The sequence below is a fragment of the Thunnus albacares genome, chromosome 11 (assembly GCF_914725855.1).
Source record: "Thunnus albacares chromosome 11, fThuAlb1.1, whole genome shotgun sequence".
In the NCBI taxonomy this organism is placed as follows: Eukaryota; Metazoa; Chordata; class Actinopteri; order Scombriformes; family Scombridae; genus Thunnus; species Thunnus albacares.
In genome coordinates, this window is record NC_058116.1 from 9,960,989 (window position 1) to 9,981,827 (window position 20,839).

Consider the following 20,839-nt stretch of genomic DNA (forward strand, 5'->3'; position numbering starts at 1 on the left):
TCAAAGTTTATTAATATTAAACGTATCACGTGTGCAAATTGCTCCAAATTCGACACTGCTCTCCCTTGGGTCCCCAGCCATACACCCGCCAAGTGTGGAGTCGATCGGATGTACAGTTCAAGAGATACATGAAGGACAAACATACAGAGATTCCTTCCTTTAGTAGAGATATTTTACTCAAAAAGAACAATTGCAATTATGTAGCTTAGGAGAGCCAATATTTCATACTTCTTCCATGTTGATTTTTTTGTATGTTATAGGTGAGTAACATGCTGCTCTTGAACATTTTTTTTTTTGAATGAACAGTAACATTGTAATGTTATGCTTTACAGCTAGTAACGTGATGTAAAGTTAGTTTGAGAAAAACTAACAGTGGAACAAACTAAAATCAACCAACAGAGAGGAGTGTAAGGATCAAGACCGTATTATCCAAACAATCTTTCTGTGACAAGACTGAACAAAAAAAGAGACACATGGAGTTTTTAGGGTCAGTGAAGAAGAAAAAGTCAGTATGGAGATTCAACATTTCCCACACACGTGCTGATCATAATACTCACTCTTGTACAGCGCGGGCTATAGACAGCGCCGTGGAGCCAGTCTCATTAACACTGTCCAAGGTCACGTTTGGCAGGTCGTCGTCATCACTGTCACTTTTGATCTGCCTTGGCGACAGGCCGTTGGGGTCTGTATGTGCTGTGAGGACGGGATACAGACACGGGAGTCAGACACATGATACTGGAACCGGCACTGGAAACGTATAAGGCATATCACATTGTGTGTTTTGGAAAGTGTTTCCAATTGTAATGAGGTAATTAGCTGCATATTGTCATTTCATTCATCATTTTTCAGGATAAATTGAAAATAATTTTTCAGAAAAGTTTTTTGTTGTTGTTGTTTTTGGCATCCACATTAAATCTGCAATTATTTAACATATGTATGTATATAGCTGTGTGTGTTTGTGTTTGTGTGTGTATGTGTAGTTGGCCTCAATGCAGGCATTTCCAGTCAGGAGCTGTCAATCAAACTGAATTCTCAACTTGAGGACAGAACAGCCAAGCATGATACTGTGCCCAGTAGTCACATACTCACAGAGAAGCATGAAAATACACACACACGTATGCATGCGCAAATACACACACACACAAACACACGCACACACACATTCTTTATCAGCCTCCAACCATTGAGATAAGGGGCTGGGTGTATTGTTGTGTGGGCGTTGTTGTGTGTGTGTGTGTGTGTGTCTGTGTGTGTGTGTGTGAATACTGAATATGTCCAGGTTAAAAGTATGTGTGCATGCATGAGTGCACTCAGTTCTGTTTCCCCTACATGAGCAACTGACAGAGAATCATATTCATGATAATGATAAAGTATCCCATAAAAGGCCTGTAGACAACATAAGAACTGAAGTTTGTACATTTGCTACTGTATTTGCACAGTAAGAAAAAAAATGCTGAACGTTTGACTGGCCGGTATACTATTAGCCATGACCCCCTGAGCCATTGAGCACAGTGGTCTCTGTCTCTTCCACTGCATGACAAAGTTACATCTATTCCTCAAGTTGTGACAACTTCTCCCCTGGTAAACTCATTGGTTATATTGCCAGAGCCTGCAGCCATTCTGCCCTCTCTGTCTCCATGGACACCGGCTGCGTACATCCTGTATCACTCAAGAGATGAATGTCAAAAAAATTAAGACCTGCTGGAGACTACTTGTCAAAGAAAAGTTGCTGGAAATCTACCATACTGGATTAAAAATTGATTAAGTAATACAGTAATTCAGAAAAAATGTATAATCAAGAATATACACCATGATAGAAACTACATAAAAACTATTCTTGTTTCTGAAGAGTTAATCATCACAAACACTGAATACATTTGAACATATTGTCCAGTGAGTTCTGCAATCTCCGCCTTCTGTATGCCCAGTGCTTTTAAAAGCTATCAGGATTTCACCTCCTCTGCCCACTCAGCTGAGACTGTAGCCATAATGGCACACAATAATGGTATAGAGTAAGGAGCAGGAATGGTGTTATTACTTTAGGGAGGGGGGGCACAGAAATAATGCTGTAACTCTGTTGGAGCTTTTGCTTTTAAAGGTTTCTAACTGTTGTCGTCGACTACATGCAGTGGTCACCAGCCTGCCTACCCTATGGAAAACCTGTAATTAGTTAGAAATGCATCGTGTGTTGGAAAGGGGTATTTTGAGCAAGGGACACAAAGGAGGAGTGGTGGAGAGGTGGGCAGAGCACCGGATTTCTTTCTTTCTCTCCTGTTGTTTCCAGTCAAGCCCTGTTTCCATGGCAACCTCCTGCCGGAGACAGGGAGACAGCAGTGAAAGGAAGGGTACCCGCCCTCTCTTAAAGAGGATGGCCAACCTGTGTGTGTGTGTGTGTGTGCGTGTGCACGTGGGTGTGTGGATGTGAGTGCAAGTGTTTTTGTATCTACAGTATGTTGAAAGCCTCAGTATGACTGAGACTTGCATCACTGCACATGGTTGTTGGGTTTCTATCAAGTCAAACAAGGTAACTCTTGATCCTCACATTAAACTTCTTATTGGGGGAAAGGGGCTTTCAGGTGACTCCCCTGATGTCAACAACCTATTTGTTTAGCCAAGGTGGTATCAAAATATCTACTCATATGCAAACAGATCATTATTTCTCATTTGAATTTCACTGTAGGACTTTTATTGAAAATGTTCACATTAAGTCACACTAAATGCAATAAATAGCTAAATGTTCTGTTTGTCTACTGGTTGCTATCTTATTAAAAGTGACTGTATCCACCACACCCAACATTCAGAATTCATTCATCCTATCTCCTTTGTGTTTGGTGCCTTCAAAACTGGACAGAGCTCATGCTGGACACGTTGTGTATGTGCGTGCACGTGTTTGTTTAAGTGCCACCCATCTTCAATATCCATCCACACCCTCTTATGCAAGTCTTGTTTTTCCTGTCCTTCCTTCTTTCCTTTCCTCTCCTTGAGAGCAGACATCCAGAGTTTAAAAACGCCCATCTCTGAGGACCACCCCACCCAGCCGGCCAAGTGTCTGTCTGAGCACATGCTCTAATTACACATCTCTGTTTGTTTGCTTGTATGTACGTGCACGGGTGTGAGTTAAAAATCTAAGTGTGTCCATCCTGCAGGGAGTGACAAGAAGCAACCTCTTTTATAACTAACAGTTGCCCTGTGTATGGTTCAGAGTTGGACAGGAACACCTACTGTAGGTTTACTCCCAGTGGTTGGCAGTAAAACCACACCCAGAGAGAAAACCAATAACACAGTTCTAGGCAAGGTCTAATATTCAAAATGCCCCAGATGTTTGCCCCTTGATAGAAGGAAAGGTAACTACTGTGGCCCTGGTAACCTGGAGACCAGAGGCTATTTAAGACAGCTGAGCAAAATGTCTTTCAGTTAAAGATGGAAAAGCCTTTCAACCTGCGAACCTCATCTTCAATCTGAAGGGGAAGCATTGTCGCCTGAGGGGCCGTCTCTAAAAGCATGTACACACACGAACACACACACACACACTGCCTTCACAGTGTTGTGTCTGCGAGTTCTTTGACTAAAGACAGCACAGGACATCTGTGCAGACAGATATACCACTATAAACAGCTTGTCACTGGGATATATCAATTCCACATCACACAGGTATCACAGCCACTTCTTAATTTCCAGCATGGACCATATGTGGCATCAATTGTTTTTGACCCAGAAACTGCCAAAATAGACATGGATAATTCCTGAAAAGGTTCCCAATTAAAGTTTTAGGGTGTTTCATTCTTTTAAGGGCTTTTAATAAACTGCCCTGTGATAGTTGACAACTGAAAATTCAACATATATCTGTTTTATCTTAGTGCATAGATAATTTATTTCTAATTGAAATTTCTCAGTAGGTGGAGCAACTTCCTATTAAAGCTGGAGGCCAGAGCTTCTTGGAAAGCACATCAGACAGCTTATGTTATGAAATGCTATGCTATGTAAAACTAATATTCATTACACAATAGCACAAAGTCTGAATCATAATGCCTCATCATTTCCTTTGCAGTTCTAATAGCACTTAAGCAACTGCACCTTAGAAATTACAGTATTCCAGGAAATGATAAAAAGAAAACAGAAATCTCAATAGAACAGTGTGAGTCACATGAATATGGAGTACATTCCCAGAACATGGTCTCACCTTTGCCCTGGCTTTTGGCCTCATCCAGCAGAGGTAGCATGAGGGCGTTGTTGAGGCTGGAGGGTGATCGCACGGCAGTGGTGTACATGAGGGGCAGTGACTGTACCACAACTGGGATTCGGTGAACATGGCTGGCCAGCTTCCCTGCTCCCTGCAGGCTCAGAGGGCTGGACGGAGGCGGCGGCACAGAGTGCAGGATGTGCAAATACGGCTGACCTCTCATCCCAGTTCCGGGGGCAACCAGAGGGCCTGGCGTGAGCACCGAGGAGGCTGAGGTGATGACCGATGGAGAAGAGGAGGAAGAGGATGATGACGATAAAGAAGATGGCGAGAAAGCCGATCTCAGGGGAGAAGATGATGAGGTGATGGTGAGGGTGGTGGATGAAGATGAGGGGCGGGCTTTGTTGATTGACAGGTCGACAGGCTCGGTCTGTGTGTGGAAGTGCAGGTCGTGAGCAAGCAGGTCTTCTGGAGGTTCGGGTTTAACTCTGCTGAGGAAGAAGGGGACGCCGTCCATCGCAGAGTAAGGGCGCACTTTAGGTGACTGTGGAAGTAAAAGAAGTGTTTATGTTAGATCCTCCAGTGATTTATTTTTGTCCTTTTATTGCCTTATAAATGCACTTAACCTGCTACACACAACAAGGGAAGAAGAAATAAGTGACACAATTAGTCTAAAGATAATTAATGTATGACTACCATACATTTTCCATCAAATCGTATATCACTACTCATGTCCTGCAATACTGTACGATAGAGATATGTCAAAGGGGAACAGTATAAGCAGTGACATTTATTGAAAAAGGAGCAGTTAATTTCCTCACACTCATTCAAGCATTCCACACCTCCTGTTAAGTCCCCTTGCTTAGCATGATGTCATGCGCAGATGAAATGCAGGAGTAAAGATAGTGTCTCTCACACTCCTTTCATCGTCTACTTTTGCTCTCTCTCTCTCTCTTTCTGTCTTTTCTCTTGGCGTGGGTTGCTCTCTCTCTCTCTCTCTCTCTCTCTCTTTTCCTCCTGTTTTCCATCACTCCCACAGAAACGCAGCTCTCTTGGCTTCCCTTGTATATCTCCTAAATCTCCTTTGTGACGGTGGAAAAACATCATATGGGCTCAATTTCCTGACGGTCTCTCTCTGTCTCTCAGCGATGGGCCTCCTAAGGCCAACGCTGGTGGCTCAGTATATCCCTCAACGCATCTTTCACTTAACACCAAGCAGACTGTAACACAACCGGTCCATCTGTCTGCACAAGTTTCAGGAACCTGTTTACTTGGAAAAGATAATGGAGAACATACACAGTAGAAAAACAACACTCACCCTGCTACTATTTGTTTCTCCGGACTCCCAAACTTTGGACCGTCTTTGATATCAATACACTACACAATCTTTCACCTAACGTCAAATGAACCATGTTACATGTGGTGTAGCTGATCTAGACTCACTATGTTCAGTGTGGGAGGGGTGCTAGAGTGTGTAGTGCGTAGTGTTGATCCTCACAGTGGGGCTTTTCAGAGGCTGAGTCACAGTTAGTGAGAGAGCACATCCAGGATTTTTACTAATCATATTGGAAAATCTCATTAAAGTTAAAGGAAAAACTTCACTCCGATTGCCACTGTAGCAGATATGAAAAATGTTCTGTACCATGGATTTTCATCCACACTTTTGTTTTTGAGTCTCACATTTCTTTCCCCTTATGTAATGCTGGCTTAGAGTGGATCTGTGGTGAATTACAAATTTTCTCTGAGTGGTGTGTGTGTGTGTGTGTGTGTATGTGTGTGGGTGTGTGTGTGTGTGTGTGTGTGTGTGTGGGTGTGTGTGTGTGTGTGTTGTGGTGTGTGTGTGTGTGGTGTGTGTGTGTGTGTATGTGTGTTCTTTTATGTAGTAGTCTGCTATTTTTACTCCAGACTTGTATACTCGTTTTCAGCCTACAGGAAATGTTACGACCCCATGAGTCAAAAAAGTGCTTCTCACTATGATACTCCCCCTCTGTTGGAAAACAAACCCTACCCCATGAAATATGCCCTCTGATGACCTCTGGACCTTGTTGGGGTTCAGCTCAGGGTCAGTGGTGTCCGGTCAAGGTTCACAGCACATTATGATCTGCTTCATAATACCACCCACCAAGCATTATAAGTGTTTGTTTGTTTGTTTGTTTTACTCAGGACTTTATGTATGTAATTATGTTTTTGCGGGGGAAAAAACACATTGTTTAATTAGGGCTTTTTTCATATCATGAGAATATAAACAGCTTTAAGTCTCACAATAGTAAATAAACTTAACCACAGCTTTCATGGAAATTGGATGACATAATAATTTATGTTGTCCTGTGAAGCCTCATTCATGGAAACAGATTATTTTATTTTCTAGTAGTACAATTAGTTCAATAAGAGACACTTCCCTCAAGGAATTGACCATTTATAGCAAATGGTCATATTTGGAAGAAGAGCCTCTGCTCTTTGAGGGAGCTCTCAGAATCCGAGCAGCCATGATACTAGATCTAGTAAAGTCAACAACACCAAAAGCTTCAACACAACAGGAGGAGGTCAGGGTGGTGCTGGGAGCTGTGGCAGCAAAAGGCACTGGCGTGACGGTACCAGAGTAGAGTAATAGATAGAGATGTAAGTTTATGATGGCCGTGCTACTTAGCTATATGAATATGATTGGATTTTACTAGTCAGTTGGTAGCAAAGCAGCTAGTGAATGAACCACTGACAGTGGAGCATGAATGAAGCAGCTGATGCCAATCAGCAGATGCATGCTCTACTTAGTATTGCTCCTCTGAACTAATGCAATGCTACATTATTGAAAAATGCTACTTGCAGGGTCCTTTGTCTACTCATACAGCTGATATGATCTTGGGGTGATTGTTAAGTTATAACTGTAATGGGTGGGGACTTGTATCAACACTATCATGTGACTGACACTGAGACTGCTGTGAAAGAATCTGCTGTGTTCAGTGTTATGCTCACAGGATTCATACGCTCAAAAATGCACAGCAACACATAGAGTCACTGTTGACCCTCCTTGTTAGAAGAGCCTAGATTTAACCTAAAGATCACTCCCTTGGGCTATCTGTTCTCTCCTCATCATGCGACTTTGTTCCTGGCTGTGTATCTGCTAGCTAGTGGCTTAAGTTGCTGCTCTAAGCCTTTACCTTGAAAAAATATTTGAAAAGATGTATCACTCAGTTGTCAATATATATGTTTGTGATGTCCTATCTGTCCTCTGTGCTTCTCTTGCATCAACTCCTGATGTAACCTTTCATGACAGACCCTCAGGCTCTCATCCAGCTGCTTTTGCTTTTGTGATCACTCTGTGTTTGCATTGTCTGTATAGGATGTGAATGTCCCAGACTGCCTGGAGCTATACTGCCTGAAGGCTTTGAAGCCATTAGACCCATTGAGGCTGATCTCAGTGTTTTAGAAATCTTATCTTTTTCATCTTAGAGTATGGCTCTAACTTTTGCTACTAAAATGTTGCAGTATTACCAGTTTTTCCTACCAACAGATAGTTTCAGTCCTAAACTCTGTGAGCCATATTCAAAGCTGTTGTGGCAAATATAAACACACTTGTGCATGAAACTGAATTCTGCATTAGAGCTTGAGGCTGATATTCGCTCAGTATCAGTGTATATGTCTGTTGGACAATAAGTAACCAGATATTGCAAATTGCTAAAGATTTTGTGTGTATGTACTTACACAACAGGGAAAAAAAAGAAAAAAAAATCTGTACATAGTTACCAGATTTCAAATATCAATCTGTATCAGCCATACTGTAGCTGTTAGCTGTTAGCTGTTAGCTGTCAAAAACTATATTGATTGGTTACAGTTTTAATCATCGAATGTCTATGATTTATTGAATGTTGGTGTCTTTTGTAACTATAAACTGCTTTCATAAAAGTAATAAACCACACAAGGAATTGTTACATGTGGCGTGTGACTATACTGAGGCTAACAGCTACAGCTAAGACATTGTTAGCTGTGGTGTAATCACTGTAACAAAACACATTACACTTCTTCAAATGGCTTCTTGCTTTTATGAAAGCATTTGATAGCAAAAAAGACACATTCAACAAATCATGTGTTTCATTGCTTAAAGTGAGTCTATGTCACAGATAGTGATGATTACAGAATAATAACACACATAAAGTCCCAAGATTTTCCTGTCTGTTTGTCACACAGATGTTATTATATGGTTCCCTGACTGAGACGTAGTCAAATACAAAACATCATACATGTCTTCTAGTCATGCAGTCTTAACTTTGGAATAAAATGATCACTAAAATGTTTATCTGTGACTTAGAGTAAGGCTAGCACAAGAAGATTCCTATGTCACTGAACTGACCCAATGACGTTAGCATCAGTTCAACAGCTTTATCGAGCACGCTGACATTAGCCATTAGTCATACGGAACAGGGCTGTCATGTCTATTTGAAATTTGAACTACTTGAGAAAAAATGTTATGCTCGATTGATAATGATCTTTTCAAATTCAATATTCATTGTGAATAAACGCAACAGACTAATGCACTGACCCATTGCATGTCCTGTTGCCCTATCAGTAAACTGGTTTATTGTTGCTCTTTTCACTAACGGAAAATGGAGAAAACTAGCAAGCTGTGCTGAACATTTAATCAGGACACCAAACCATTTCAGAAGTAATGCGACGACGCATTGGATTGGACACCCTAAATAGAAAAATCGTGGATAAAGGCAGGCTGTTTGCTGGCTTTGTAAAAGGCAACTGCCTTACTGCAACGTTAGCTTGTCAATCAAGCAGCGCTAACTGCGAATGATCAGAACAATGCCAATTCTACAATGTAGTTTTGTTTGTATAATGTAGTTTTTGCTTGAATTAGATTTTTTGAAGAAGTAACAGCACTAAAACCCGACCAAGACTGTTTGAAGGTATGTGATTTTATTTATTTATTTATTTATTTTTACTTATAAACTCTTCATTTGCACAAAAAATAATTTGCCATCTTTTTATTTAAGTGCTAGGCTCACTTTCATTATAACCTTTCTGTTTGTTGAAGGAGAGAGGATTTAGCCACTTACTAACAACCTGTTAAAATTGGCCAATTCACTATGGCTCCTGTATAAAAGGGGGGAAAGGTCAAAACAAGAGTGTGTAGTGTTACACAAAAGTGAAAAACAGAAACTAGTTTGCATTATGTGCTTAGGTTCTCAGACAAATCAACCAGCACAAATGGAAAATTTAAGCCACCCCCACTCTCATTTTGACAACACACGTATGCGCTCAAACCTACACACACATATAAAGATATGCTCGACCCGCCTGCCTGCCTCTGTCCTCATGCCATTGTCTTTATTAGGGGATACTGGTTAGCGGGGCAGATTTTCCAGCCCCTTGCGGGTGAATTGTCTAACGAGGCAGACCATTTCCAGCAAGCCCTTGGCTCCCCGCCACCCAAATGAAGACCACATTTCTGCTGCAGCCTAAACTGTCTGTCTGCGTCTGCCGTCTAAAGGGAAGCTCAGTCAGTTAGGGCAAGATTGGATCTCAGTGCACTTCAAAGGCCGTGTGGGCTGCAGCACTTGCATCCTGTCTGTGACTGACATCACTACACGTATGGAGAATGACTTCAAACCCCAGATATTAGGTAGCAGCGCAGCAGCACAGCTCTCAAAACCCTTGAGCCACAGATGAGAGCAAGACACCCAGAAAGTAACCACCTGCTCTCCTCTGTTGAGCCCTTAGATGTGGAGAGACAGATTCAATTCTTATCAACGCAAAGCCAAACAATTCTCTACAAGACCTGTATTACCTGATGGGTTATGAGCAACTAGTATTCTTCTCATCTATCATGTGCTAATACTCTCTGGTCCATCTCAACAGAAGCTACTTTGCTGATCTACTACAAGATGCTCTTTGTGATGTATCAGGGCCCAAGAAATTATTGATACGTTATGAATTGAAATCAATGATAACTGAACAATAATTCATCATGATTACAAATATTAAGTGGCCTGCACCCACTGCACACACACAGCTGTGGCAGCAACACAAAGCCCCTGTAACCTAGCAACAGCTTCTCCATAACAAGACCACTTTATTTCTAGGTATGTTGGACCAGAGAGCACTGATACTGTATGAGGACCATTAAAACTCAGCGTGAGATACCTCCATTATGCCTAACATGGTCAATACACACAGTTTAATTGAACATTAATCTCAAAAATTAGCTTTTTGAGCAAAACTAATTCAGCAAAGACAAAATATTGCTGGTGCAAACTTAACAAATGCTTACAAAGCTTCTATAGTGACATTTAACTCTGATCTGAGATAAATTGATATTGAGTGATAGAAACACCACAGAGGAAACAACAGAGAGAAGAGGCATGCACGAGATACAGTAGAGGAAGAGATTGAGCTGTGATAGTGTTTGCAGAGGAAGAGTATGGTGTGGTGTGTTGTGTTTGCCTGTGTGTATGTGCGCATGTGTGCAAGAGAGAGATTATTCATGTGTGTTTGTGAGGAAGAAGGGCAAGGGAGGATGAGGGGAAATTGAGAGACGTAAAGAAGCAGGAACAGAACGAGATAGATAAGATTTAGAGTTTCCCATGTGACCCTCCTCCCCGGGAGCAGTGACTACATCTGCGCAATCACCCCCAGCCAGTATGGACTCTGCTGGCCTCAGTCACCTCCCCGAAACCCCCCAATGCATTCCTGCTCCAGCTGTGGCTCTCCTCCTCCCCTTGGTTGCTCTCCCCTTCCTGCTCACTACCATGCTCTCCGACCACTCCTCTTAGCCCCCACACTCACTGTCTCACTCACTTGCTTAGGCCTGGGAGTGATTATCTGCCCATTGCTGGGAGGAGGAAAGAAGGAAAGGAAAGGAAAGCAGGAAAAAAAGGGGAATTGTCTGGAAAACAACTGTTCTCTTACCCCTTGTTCCGATTCCAGGGGCTCAGCTTTGACTCGGACTGCAGGCATTCCGTCAAGCATTAACATCCTGTTTCTTAGGCTGCCTGTGAAGGGACACAGAGGAGGTGTAAGACGGGTGTTTCAGCATGACTAAGCAGGTCCCACACTCACTTGTTGGATATCTACAATGTTGTGCTTGCACCCACTGAGAAATAAACACATATTAAATAGACACAAACTCATGTTTCAAAACCATCAGAAGCTGACAGACAAAAGATGCACACAAACTGTGTAAACTCAGTCAGTGCACAGCATGACTACCTCTTCAACATAATAAAGATTTTCAGTAGCCTGGTGGGCTGCTGAAGGGCTAATAACACTTCATAATACTGAATAAAATCCTCTTTAGATTTCAATGGAATACAAATACTGGCTTTGATATACAGTTACTCAACAGCAATGGCAACACCACAATTTGACAATGTTTCCTCTTTGACCATTGATATAATAATAAAATAAATTATTGTGCAGTGTTAATGTACAGTAAACAAGCATGTCATCAGCTGGCTTTTCCACCTTGCAGATACACAATATATGACACTTACACACATGCAAACACACACAAAAACGCAGAGCACATCTTAACATTCATCCTCCCCTCTGCTGCCTCTGTGCGCTGTGCCTTTGTACAGTGGGCAGTAATGCCCTGCTCCTCAGCCCCGTGCTATGGCTTTAAGAGGGATACTCAGATGGAGCCAATGGCAACAATGCATGTTCCGTATCCCTCAGCTGGGGCCGACCTGAAGTAACCCTCCCTCTTATTATTTTAGCAGCAGTACATGGAAGAATGCAAGCAAGGCAAATAGACTCTAAACATCTCTATTACTCTCCACTGCTGGCACCAGCAGCAGGACGTGCGGCCCTATCCTGCAGTCAGCAGCACCGCGGCCGTTGTGACCACTCTTGTGGAGAAAAAAAGAGCTCAGCCAATCATGAATGACATATATTCTTTCTCTGTAACTGATTGCCTGACATTCTAACTACACTTCAGATCTCACACACGTGGCCTAAATCCAATAATCAAAATTTGTTACTCACCGGAAAATCCATTCAAGTTATATATCAAAAAAATATTCTTCATAAAGATTTCATTTAAAATTGCTACAGAATAACCATTTAATGCCACATATTGTTCCACCACCTCTTAGATTCTCAAGCAAAAGGCTAATCCTGTCGGTGTTTGTGTGTGTGATGGAGGTAGAGAAAGAGGGAGGATTTACTCCCACAATCTGCAACCCCCCAGATCTCGCCTCTCAGGTCTAAGTCCCTCAGGTACCCTGGCTGTGCTGCTATTGTATTGTTGTCCAGGATGTCCTTCGGCTTCAGGTCTTGGTAGGCCCAGATAGCGTTGCATAGCAACGGTTGGGCGGGTGGAGTTGCAGCCTCAGTCCAGCCTCGAGCCATGTGTTGAGGAGAAGAAGAGAGAGGAGTGCACTAAGAGAGGTGGTTTGTTTTCCTCAGGTTGACCATCATTCTGGTAGATGCTGCTTCTCCTCCTCAGAGAAGAAAAATATATATTTTCCAGAAGGAGACATTTCAGATAAAATCTTGATTTTCTCATGGGGGTAAAATCCACTTCTCCTTTTTTGAAGACAAGCCTCAAAAAAGTTTACCTCATCCAAACTTTTTCATCCTCTATGTGTATTGTGTGCACTCCTATTACTGGGGGGAAAAAATCAAAATAACTTGAATTGTGCACAGCATGGCACAGTGAGAATTGTGCATTTCTGGAAAGCATTTCACATTGGGAAACAGCCTTTCCCAATGTGTCTACAGTCCAGTTAATCCAGTGGTTTGTGAGCACCTTCATAATGAACTGGCTTGCAGCAGGCTATTCATAGGAAATCAATGGCTAGTGCATACCTCTGCTTGTGACTGTAATGACCAAAGAGCTAACAGCAGTGAGCAAGACCTAACACAGAGTAATGAGCTAACAGAGAGGTGCTGTGTATTGAGGAGGTCAACACACTTTCACCAAAGTCAACTGCTTTCCCTTCCATAAAAGGAATTTGTGCCAGTTGACACTTGAGGATCAGAAAACAAAAACAATAACAATATGAGCAGAGTTGAGTTTGAAATGAGGAGAATTTGTTCAAGGTAATAAACCAATATGTATCCAGTGCTCTCCATCACTAAATAGGGTCTGCTGGTGGCAGGCTCAGGCAACCTGCAGTGTTCTGTCCATCAGCAGTGTGAGGCTCTGTGTGTGGGAGATGGAGAGAGGGGGGGTGGGGGGGTTAGAGGGAAACAGGGTAGATTAAGATCACCTTTCCATTTGCTGCACTCTGAAATGAAATAGCCATCCCAGGTGTGTGGGGGAGTTGGATGGAGAGAGGAGGGCAGCAGAGTGTTAAGGCATCTCATTTCTCTGTCCTACCCACCCTCCAGTCCCCACCAAAATCTCTCAGAAAAAAAAGGTAGAGGGAGCAGGTGAGGATTGAGGCCAGTTCTAGCAGCTAAAATGCATAAAATATACATATTTCTGTCTGCTGCTCTCTACACTTTTCTGTTAGGACTTATTTGTGCGTTGGTTAATGCATGTCCGAGTATGAACTGAATCTCCCACCACATATCTGTATCTATGACCTCAGGTCCACTATCACCCAGTTCCCTGATGGCTATCAGCGCTGTGCTGACAGAAGCAATATCAACTAGCTGGAGTGGAAGAATAAAGCCCAGCCAAGCCAACCCTGAACAGACTAGCTGGATCAATTAGAGGTGACAAACCTCTTGAGAAAACCTCTGATCTTCTGAGACCGCATATACCAGTGACATCATCCACTCATACCACACACATGCACGTCCACACAGAGCCAAAATATTTCAAAAGGAAAATGTGTGAAAAAAAAAATCTAACAAGACTCAGTTTGCAATATTCTTGTTGTGCCCTTTAGCTTTCCTGTGCTACCAGTATACAGACACTGTGGATGATATAAATGTCGAATTCCCCGTTCATTGTTTAGTAATGAGGTTTAAACAGGAAGTACTTTGATTGGAAGAAAAGCTCAAAGGTGTGTGTTGGTTGAGTGGGTGGTGTACATCACTGTGAATCCATGTTCTCTCAGCACATGCAAGTGTGAAGACAGATCCTGCTTAATACTGTCTCCGGGTGTTCGCTTTCAAAGCAATGAAACATTGTTTCTTTAGGTGAAAGTTAAGCTTGAATAAACTCATGAAACCAAATTTAATATCTGGCTGTGTGTGTACTATCTCTGCTTTACCTCTCATCTCTCTCTCTCACTCATATGCATTTACTTGCACGCATGCTCACACACATAGGAACACCACACACCCTGAAACAGACTGTAACAGACGGGCCCCGCCAAAGCTTTGTTCCCATGTCGAGCGCCCAGAGCAACTGGGTGCATCTGTGTCACAGAGGCTGGACCTGCTGCCACGGGCTGGGATAGAAGAGAGATGGAAAAGGTTGAGGGGGAAAGGAAGCAGGGAGTGAATTATGGGAGATACATGAGGAAGGATTAAGGAAGGTGATAGCAAGAGGAGTGAGTGTGGGGAGGGGGCGTGCAAGGGGGGTTTGTTGAAGAGCACAGAGTTCCTGGCAGGAACAGTGGTTAGGGAAGCAACCGAGGGGAGTTGAAGAGGTTGAGGAGGGGGGGAAGGGTGTTCAGTGGGGAGGAGAGGCGGGAGTCAGAGAAGCGAGAGAGGGTAGAGAGGGGATATGGACCGGAGCCAAGGCCCGGTCGAGCGCAAAGCACACGGTGCAAGAATGCCAACAGACCCCCCTCCCACCCGGTCCTCTACCGAAGAGAGGAGAGAAAGAAAAAAGGAATGCAAGAGAGGGAAAAAAGCAAGTAAAAACATTGTGTATCCTAAACAAATGATTAACTAGTGCTATAAGTGCAAATGCATAAAAAAACAGAGCTGTAGGTGACGTGAAATGAGTATTTCCTGTGTTTTGCCTGTATTGTGCGCCGCTGGACTCTTCGCTGTGGCTCACTTCCCTCTTCTGTGCCCCTAGACACCCCAATGTGACACATTGGCCTGATAACCAGCCTACAACTGCTAGCCCACCAGCACACTCCTCCACTTCCTCTCTTTTCAGTCGCTCAGCGCAGCAACTTTTAGAAAAGAAGTCAAAGCTGAGTACATTCACAACATACTCATTAGACAGGTACATTTTCTAGAAAAAGATAATTGGCAGCGTGACACTTTTGCAGTTTAGTTAGAGTTGACTGTGGTAAATAAAGGTTTATTTAAAAAAAAAAACATATTCAAAGCAATTCAGCCACAGCTGAATCACAGCTGATTTTCAGTCTCAACCTCAGTCTGCTTCATATTAAGCTGTGCGTGTTCATGACCTCATCCTGTTGCCCTTATTCTGGTCTTGAGAGCCCATTCGTTCCCTGCAGAGTTATTGCTTAAGGAGTGACTGCGCCCAGGCAAATAATGGCACTTGGTGTGGTCAGAGGTTCCACAGACATAAACCTTCATAGAGGTGAGTGCAGCAACAGTTTTCCACCATAGAAGTACTAACATGGAGTTACTCTTTAGGAGGTGTAAGTGAAAACCCCTTACAGAATGTTTTTTTTTTTCCTTTATTCAGACAAAGAACTTAAAGTGGACTCTAAAAGTCCCTAGTGTCTAAATCTTTTAGAGATGAACTCCAGCAAGGTTGTTTTGCATTTCTGTAAAGTTGTGGGCTCACAAGAGACAGACTTTTAAAAAGAATGGCCAAATTTAAAGCAGCAGAGGCTGAGCTATTCAGACTTTTACTCCTTAGTATGGCTAAAACTCAAAACACCTTGGATCCTATGTCAACAACCTTAACCCAAAACTACTAATACTAATACAACTAATACTATTTTTTAGTTAAACTCTTAATGCCCGGAATACGCAAATGTCTTTCAAAGTGGCGTCCCCTGTATGTAACACAGACTTTAAGTTATAAATTTGTCTCCAACCTCTGATAATTTATTTTGTCAGACTTAACAAAGCCTCATACAGAGTCACAGAAGACACAATACAACTGTTTTTTCAGACTGAGTAGGACTAACCATGATGAGTAAATTGACCTTTAGGTAAAGAGTCTGTGGAGTTCCCCTTTAATGGCTTTCTAGCACGTACCAGGTAAACAATGAAGTGTCAATGCTGGTTATACGTGTGTGTTTGTCTATGTGAGCAAGGTAGCATGTGTCCTTTCCCTAAGACTTCACTCCTGGATGTACTGAGATGGACATAGTCGTTTTTTCGAATCATTCCTGGCACTCTGTGAATGGTCTCAGAATTTCCATTTCATAAGCCGTATTTTCCTTGGCAGGAGCAGCAAGCGAAGTCTTTTGGATGCTTCTGGGACATTTTTGAACAGGGCTCAAGAGAGCAGAGTGCTGCTACCTCCCTGCTCATAGAAGCGTGGACTTCTCTAACCCCCGATAAGCACAATGGCATCAAACCACTGTTTATGTGCACCACCCTTTGAAAAAAAATGAGGAAAAAAAGTTCCCTTTAGGGTTAAAAACCCCTTAGAGATGCACTCAACTGATGCACTTTACCTCAAAACATCCTGCCCTTTTCCTCTGGGAATAAATCAGTTCCACAGAGGGAAAACACAGCTCTCTTCATGAACACAACTATTATTAGCTAGAATACACTTCTCATGTGTTGGATGTTTTCATCTCTGGGACATACAACTCAACTTGGGGAGCTTATCAGATCCCATCAATTTAAACTGAATGTCATCCTCTATCTGTCTGATTCTATTTGGGCTTCACTTTCTGTTGAATTTGATGTGGTGTACATGAATGACTGAGCTCCCTCTTGCACTCAGATATGTAGCCTGCAATTCGAAAAAAGGATTCTTGACGTCACAAGACTCAACGACAAGATAAACACATAATAAAGGATCATTTTATTTAAAAAGCCAGCAACAAAAAAACGATACTGACGCTCACACTGACTCATCACTTAATAGATAGGCCATGACCAGTCTTAAAGCTCGTTGTGAGGGCGGATATTATCAACAAAATCCTCATCAAAAAATGCCATGCACAGGAAAAAACTAAGCATTTATAAAAACCAAAGGCACAGAGGAGAATAACATGAGACAAGCATGGACACTAAAACCATTTGCTCAGGCTGAATGGGGATGGTAAAGGGTGACTATTGATTTGATTGATTTGTACATCAGAATACAAATCAAGCTCCATGGAGCTGAAACCCAGCATCAAGAAAACCTAAAGAAAAACATGGTCATGAGCCAGTTTAGAAAAACAGACACCCTGTGGAACTATTTTCCATTGACTGCTGACTATTATTTTTAAAGTTTTAAATTGAATACTTTATAATAGTGGACAGTTGGCTTTTTATTTACTCAAACAAGTTCATTTGGTGCAATTCAGAACGGGTGTCGTGTAACGTTAAAGGTTCATGGGATCTGATACAGTATCTGCACATGGAAATGGGCTCAGCAACATTGTGGTCTGCCAGTTTTTTTCCCCCTACACAATGACCTCATTATGTAAGTTCCTGTACACATACAACACAAAAATGTGCCTTAATATACATTCTAATATAAATTTCCACAATAACTGGAGCAATGACTGAAGAGTCAGATACTGTAGGTAAGACAGTGTGTGTGAGAGAGAGCAGTGAACTCGTGTTCTTAGTGCCTGAGCCATTGGAGCTCAGCACCTGGGAGGAAACCAGCTCCATTTATAGAGAGTTGATACCCATGTAAATACACAGACAGCACACACACACACACACACACACACACACACACACAACGCACAAGCAAGGCCCACGGAAGTTCCCATATTCTGGTGGACTGCCCTTGGGTCCTTGCTATTTCTGCCAGGGGCAGGGGGATCCTGTGTCAGTAATCCTGTCGGGATGAGGGGGATGAGGTCGCCAGATGCAGCTCAAGTCCACTGCCTTCTCCGGCACACACACTTATACACACACACATGAAAATAATGTGTAGCAACACTTTGCTGAGTGGACACTACGTACAGCAGAACTGCAACTGTGTCAGTATGTTTACACAAGAAAACAAATGTACAGTTTCTAATAAAAGATGCTCAAACAGCAGGCAGAAACACACCAACAACAATGAGAAAATCTCACATAGTGGCACTCGCATACATTTTAAAAGTCCACCCAAACACATTCATTTAAATCAATAAAATGATGTGAGAACATGAGAATGTTAAATATAATGCCTGCAATGATACTTAAATCAGATATGTCTCTGGAGTCTCTTCAAATGTTGAATGTAATGATAAGAACTCAACGCGTCTTTGTAAAATATTACCTTTTAAAAAGACAGAAGGCAAATCTTTTGTAAATTTGATCATTTTTCTGTGACTTTTTGTCTGTGCGAAAGCTCCCCTCCTCCGCCAATACCACCTCCGTCCCTTTTCAGGTCTTGTGAAACTGTGAGAAATGAAGAGGCTATTTATTTTGAGAGGTAACACTCAAAGCGAAAAGAAAAGTCGGTCGCTGTTTGGTTTGTCTGTGTCTCCGTCTGTGTGTCAAATGCACTTCTCATAAAGCTGACTTCCTGAGCCCCTGCTCTGTTCTACAATCTGGCAACCACACACACATACACACAAACACAAACCTAGTGACCTCTGCCTGCACCCACAATGAACTATATCTATCTAACAGACACACATTCGCACAGAAACACAAACACACAACTCTGTCTCTCAATAGCTCCTCAAAGAAGAATATCGATGCCCATTCAACACAAGGAGCCACCCACACACACCTACAGCATGCACACAAAACGCAAAAATGCACACACACACACACACACACTCCTCCTGCTCCAGAGAGAGGTAAACACAAGAGTCTGACATCCTCTTGCATCATGTGCCTCAAATGCAGCAGAGAAACAGCTAAACAAGCTGTGACCGTGACAGCTCTAAAGTGAGGTGGCATTACTCAAGTGAGCTTCGACTTAGAAGTCAAAGCAATTTGTGACACCATTTTCGACAGTTTATTTCCAATTGAAGATTATTTTGATGTAATCGTGAGAAAGGCTAAAATATTCTACTGGACTGAGTTCAGCGCTCAAGAAGCCCCCAAAAAAGACGGCACCAAATGGCCCCTAATACAGTAGGAGGTCTTCTTGTTTCAACATAATCGGGTGACCTCTCTTGAACACCCTTCACACACTCGTTCACTCACCTCAGTAAATGCAGTAGGGTCAGTGGCTGTGCATCTAAAATAGCCTATGACACAAAAACCTCACTTGTACCATAGAGGAGGGGGGGGGGGGGGGGAGGAGGAGCCGAGCAGACCGGGACACATGTGTGGAGTAATTGGCACAACTTCTCAGGAAGATACTGCAATATTCTTTGCGTGTTTATTGTCATGTTTAAATGCTGTATGGCTTTACTATACGTGCATGAGAGAAAGAGATAGAGAGGAAGAGGTTAGCACCAGTACGTGTGCAAGAGAGAGGGAGATAGAAAGAGGTTAGAACCAGTGGATCAATAAAGACTGCACTCAGTGACTCTGCTCCCATCTCTTATTTACTCTCAGTGCACAGGTCCTAGGTTGACCACACTGCAGTACCTTATAATCACCTAAAGCTGACAAAGGTGCATCATGGGCACAGTCCCATACAGAATTCACAGTAAATAAAATACTGTAAATCTAATTAATATTTCCATATGAATGCTATTACAGCCACAGCGGAAGGAAAACAGAAGATTATCAAATGTTGTAAACATTACCATTAAACCCCATGAAAACACATTTCTAAGGTATGAGCAAGTGAATCATGGTAAGTCATTGCTCATCTCATGCAAAGGTTAGGTTATACTGTAGCTGCTTTTTACGTACTAAAGCGGAGGGTCAGAGTGAAAGCCTGCTCTGATCTCCTGCCCTAACAGGGTGGTGGGATTCATTAGATTAGCATCCTCACAATAACCTGCATCCTTCCCACCACCACCAACCACCCACATATTCTCTCTATCTTCCTCTCTTCCCCTATAGGGATGACAGTAGACTCCTGCCCTAATGGGGCTCTTCTTTGAGTAGGCTACTGCCTTTAATCCCCCCAGGCTCTGATAGTGCATATACTGTATGCCTGAATGTGTGTGTGTGTGTGTGAGTGATCTCCCTTCCCCCAACATATGCACTGTGTACATATTCACAATAGCTTGTCTACTGTATGCATCACAGCACATGTGCACTCACATGCACTCAAAGATCGACCTAGATGTTTTACAATAACTGTAGAATGCAGGAATGCACGGGCACCAATACACTGACTCATCTACAATATTCACTGTCAACAACTCTCGCAGAAAAAAATATCAGCTCAAACACTTGTTTATTTTTTCTCTTCTCTCCTTCTGCCCTTTTTTTTCCCCAATTCTTGTGATACAAACAGAGTCATGCATGCACACAAGCGCACATGCATTTCATTAAGTGTTTGATATGTTGCAAAGCCTCTTGATGCAGCATCACAAAGTGCCTATCCTATGTAACCTCACTTTGTGCTGACACAACGCAAATCCACCTCAACACACAGCACATGGAAACAGACAATAACGGACCAACCAAAACATTCCAGCTCACTGACACTCATTACATCAAATGTGCACACAGTTATTTTCGCTCACCGAGTTTTTCCCCTTGGTTTGACCCATTCCAGCTCTCCAACACCACTCAATAAAAGCCAGCAGCTGTGTTTACCTCTATTACTCATCTACTCACACCATCACTTGGATTATTTTT

General features: G+C 42.5%; 1 protein-coding gene across 3 annotated transcripts in view; it reads right to left on the reverse strand.

The window, feature by feature from the left end:
- The window catches only part of klf12b (Kruppel-like factor 12b), a 47,012-nt gene that overhangs the window by 21,224 nt on the left and 4,949 nt on the right, over window positions 1-20,839 (reverse strand). For all 3 annotated transcript variants that reach the window (XM_044365762.1, XM_044365764.1, XM_044365765.1), the window contains exons 2-4: window positions 11,090-11,172; window positions 4,181-4,724; window positions 558-693 (exon numbers count right to left, since the gene is read on the reverse strand). In XM_044365762.1, coding sequence (XP_044221697.1) covers window positions 558-693; window positions 4,181-4,724; window positions 11,090-11,172 — 763 coding nt within the window. The remainder of the gene's footprint in view (window positions 1-557; window positions 694-4,180; window positions 4,725-11,089; window positions 11,173-20,839) is intronic.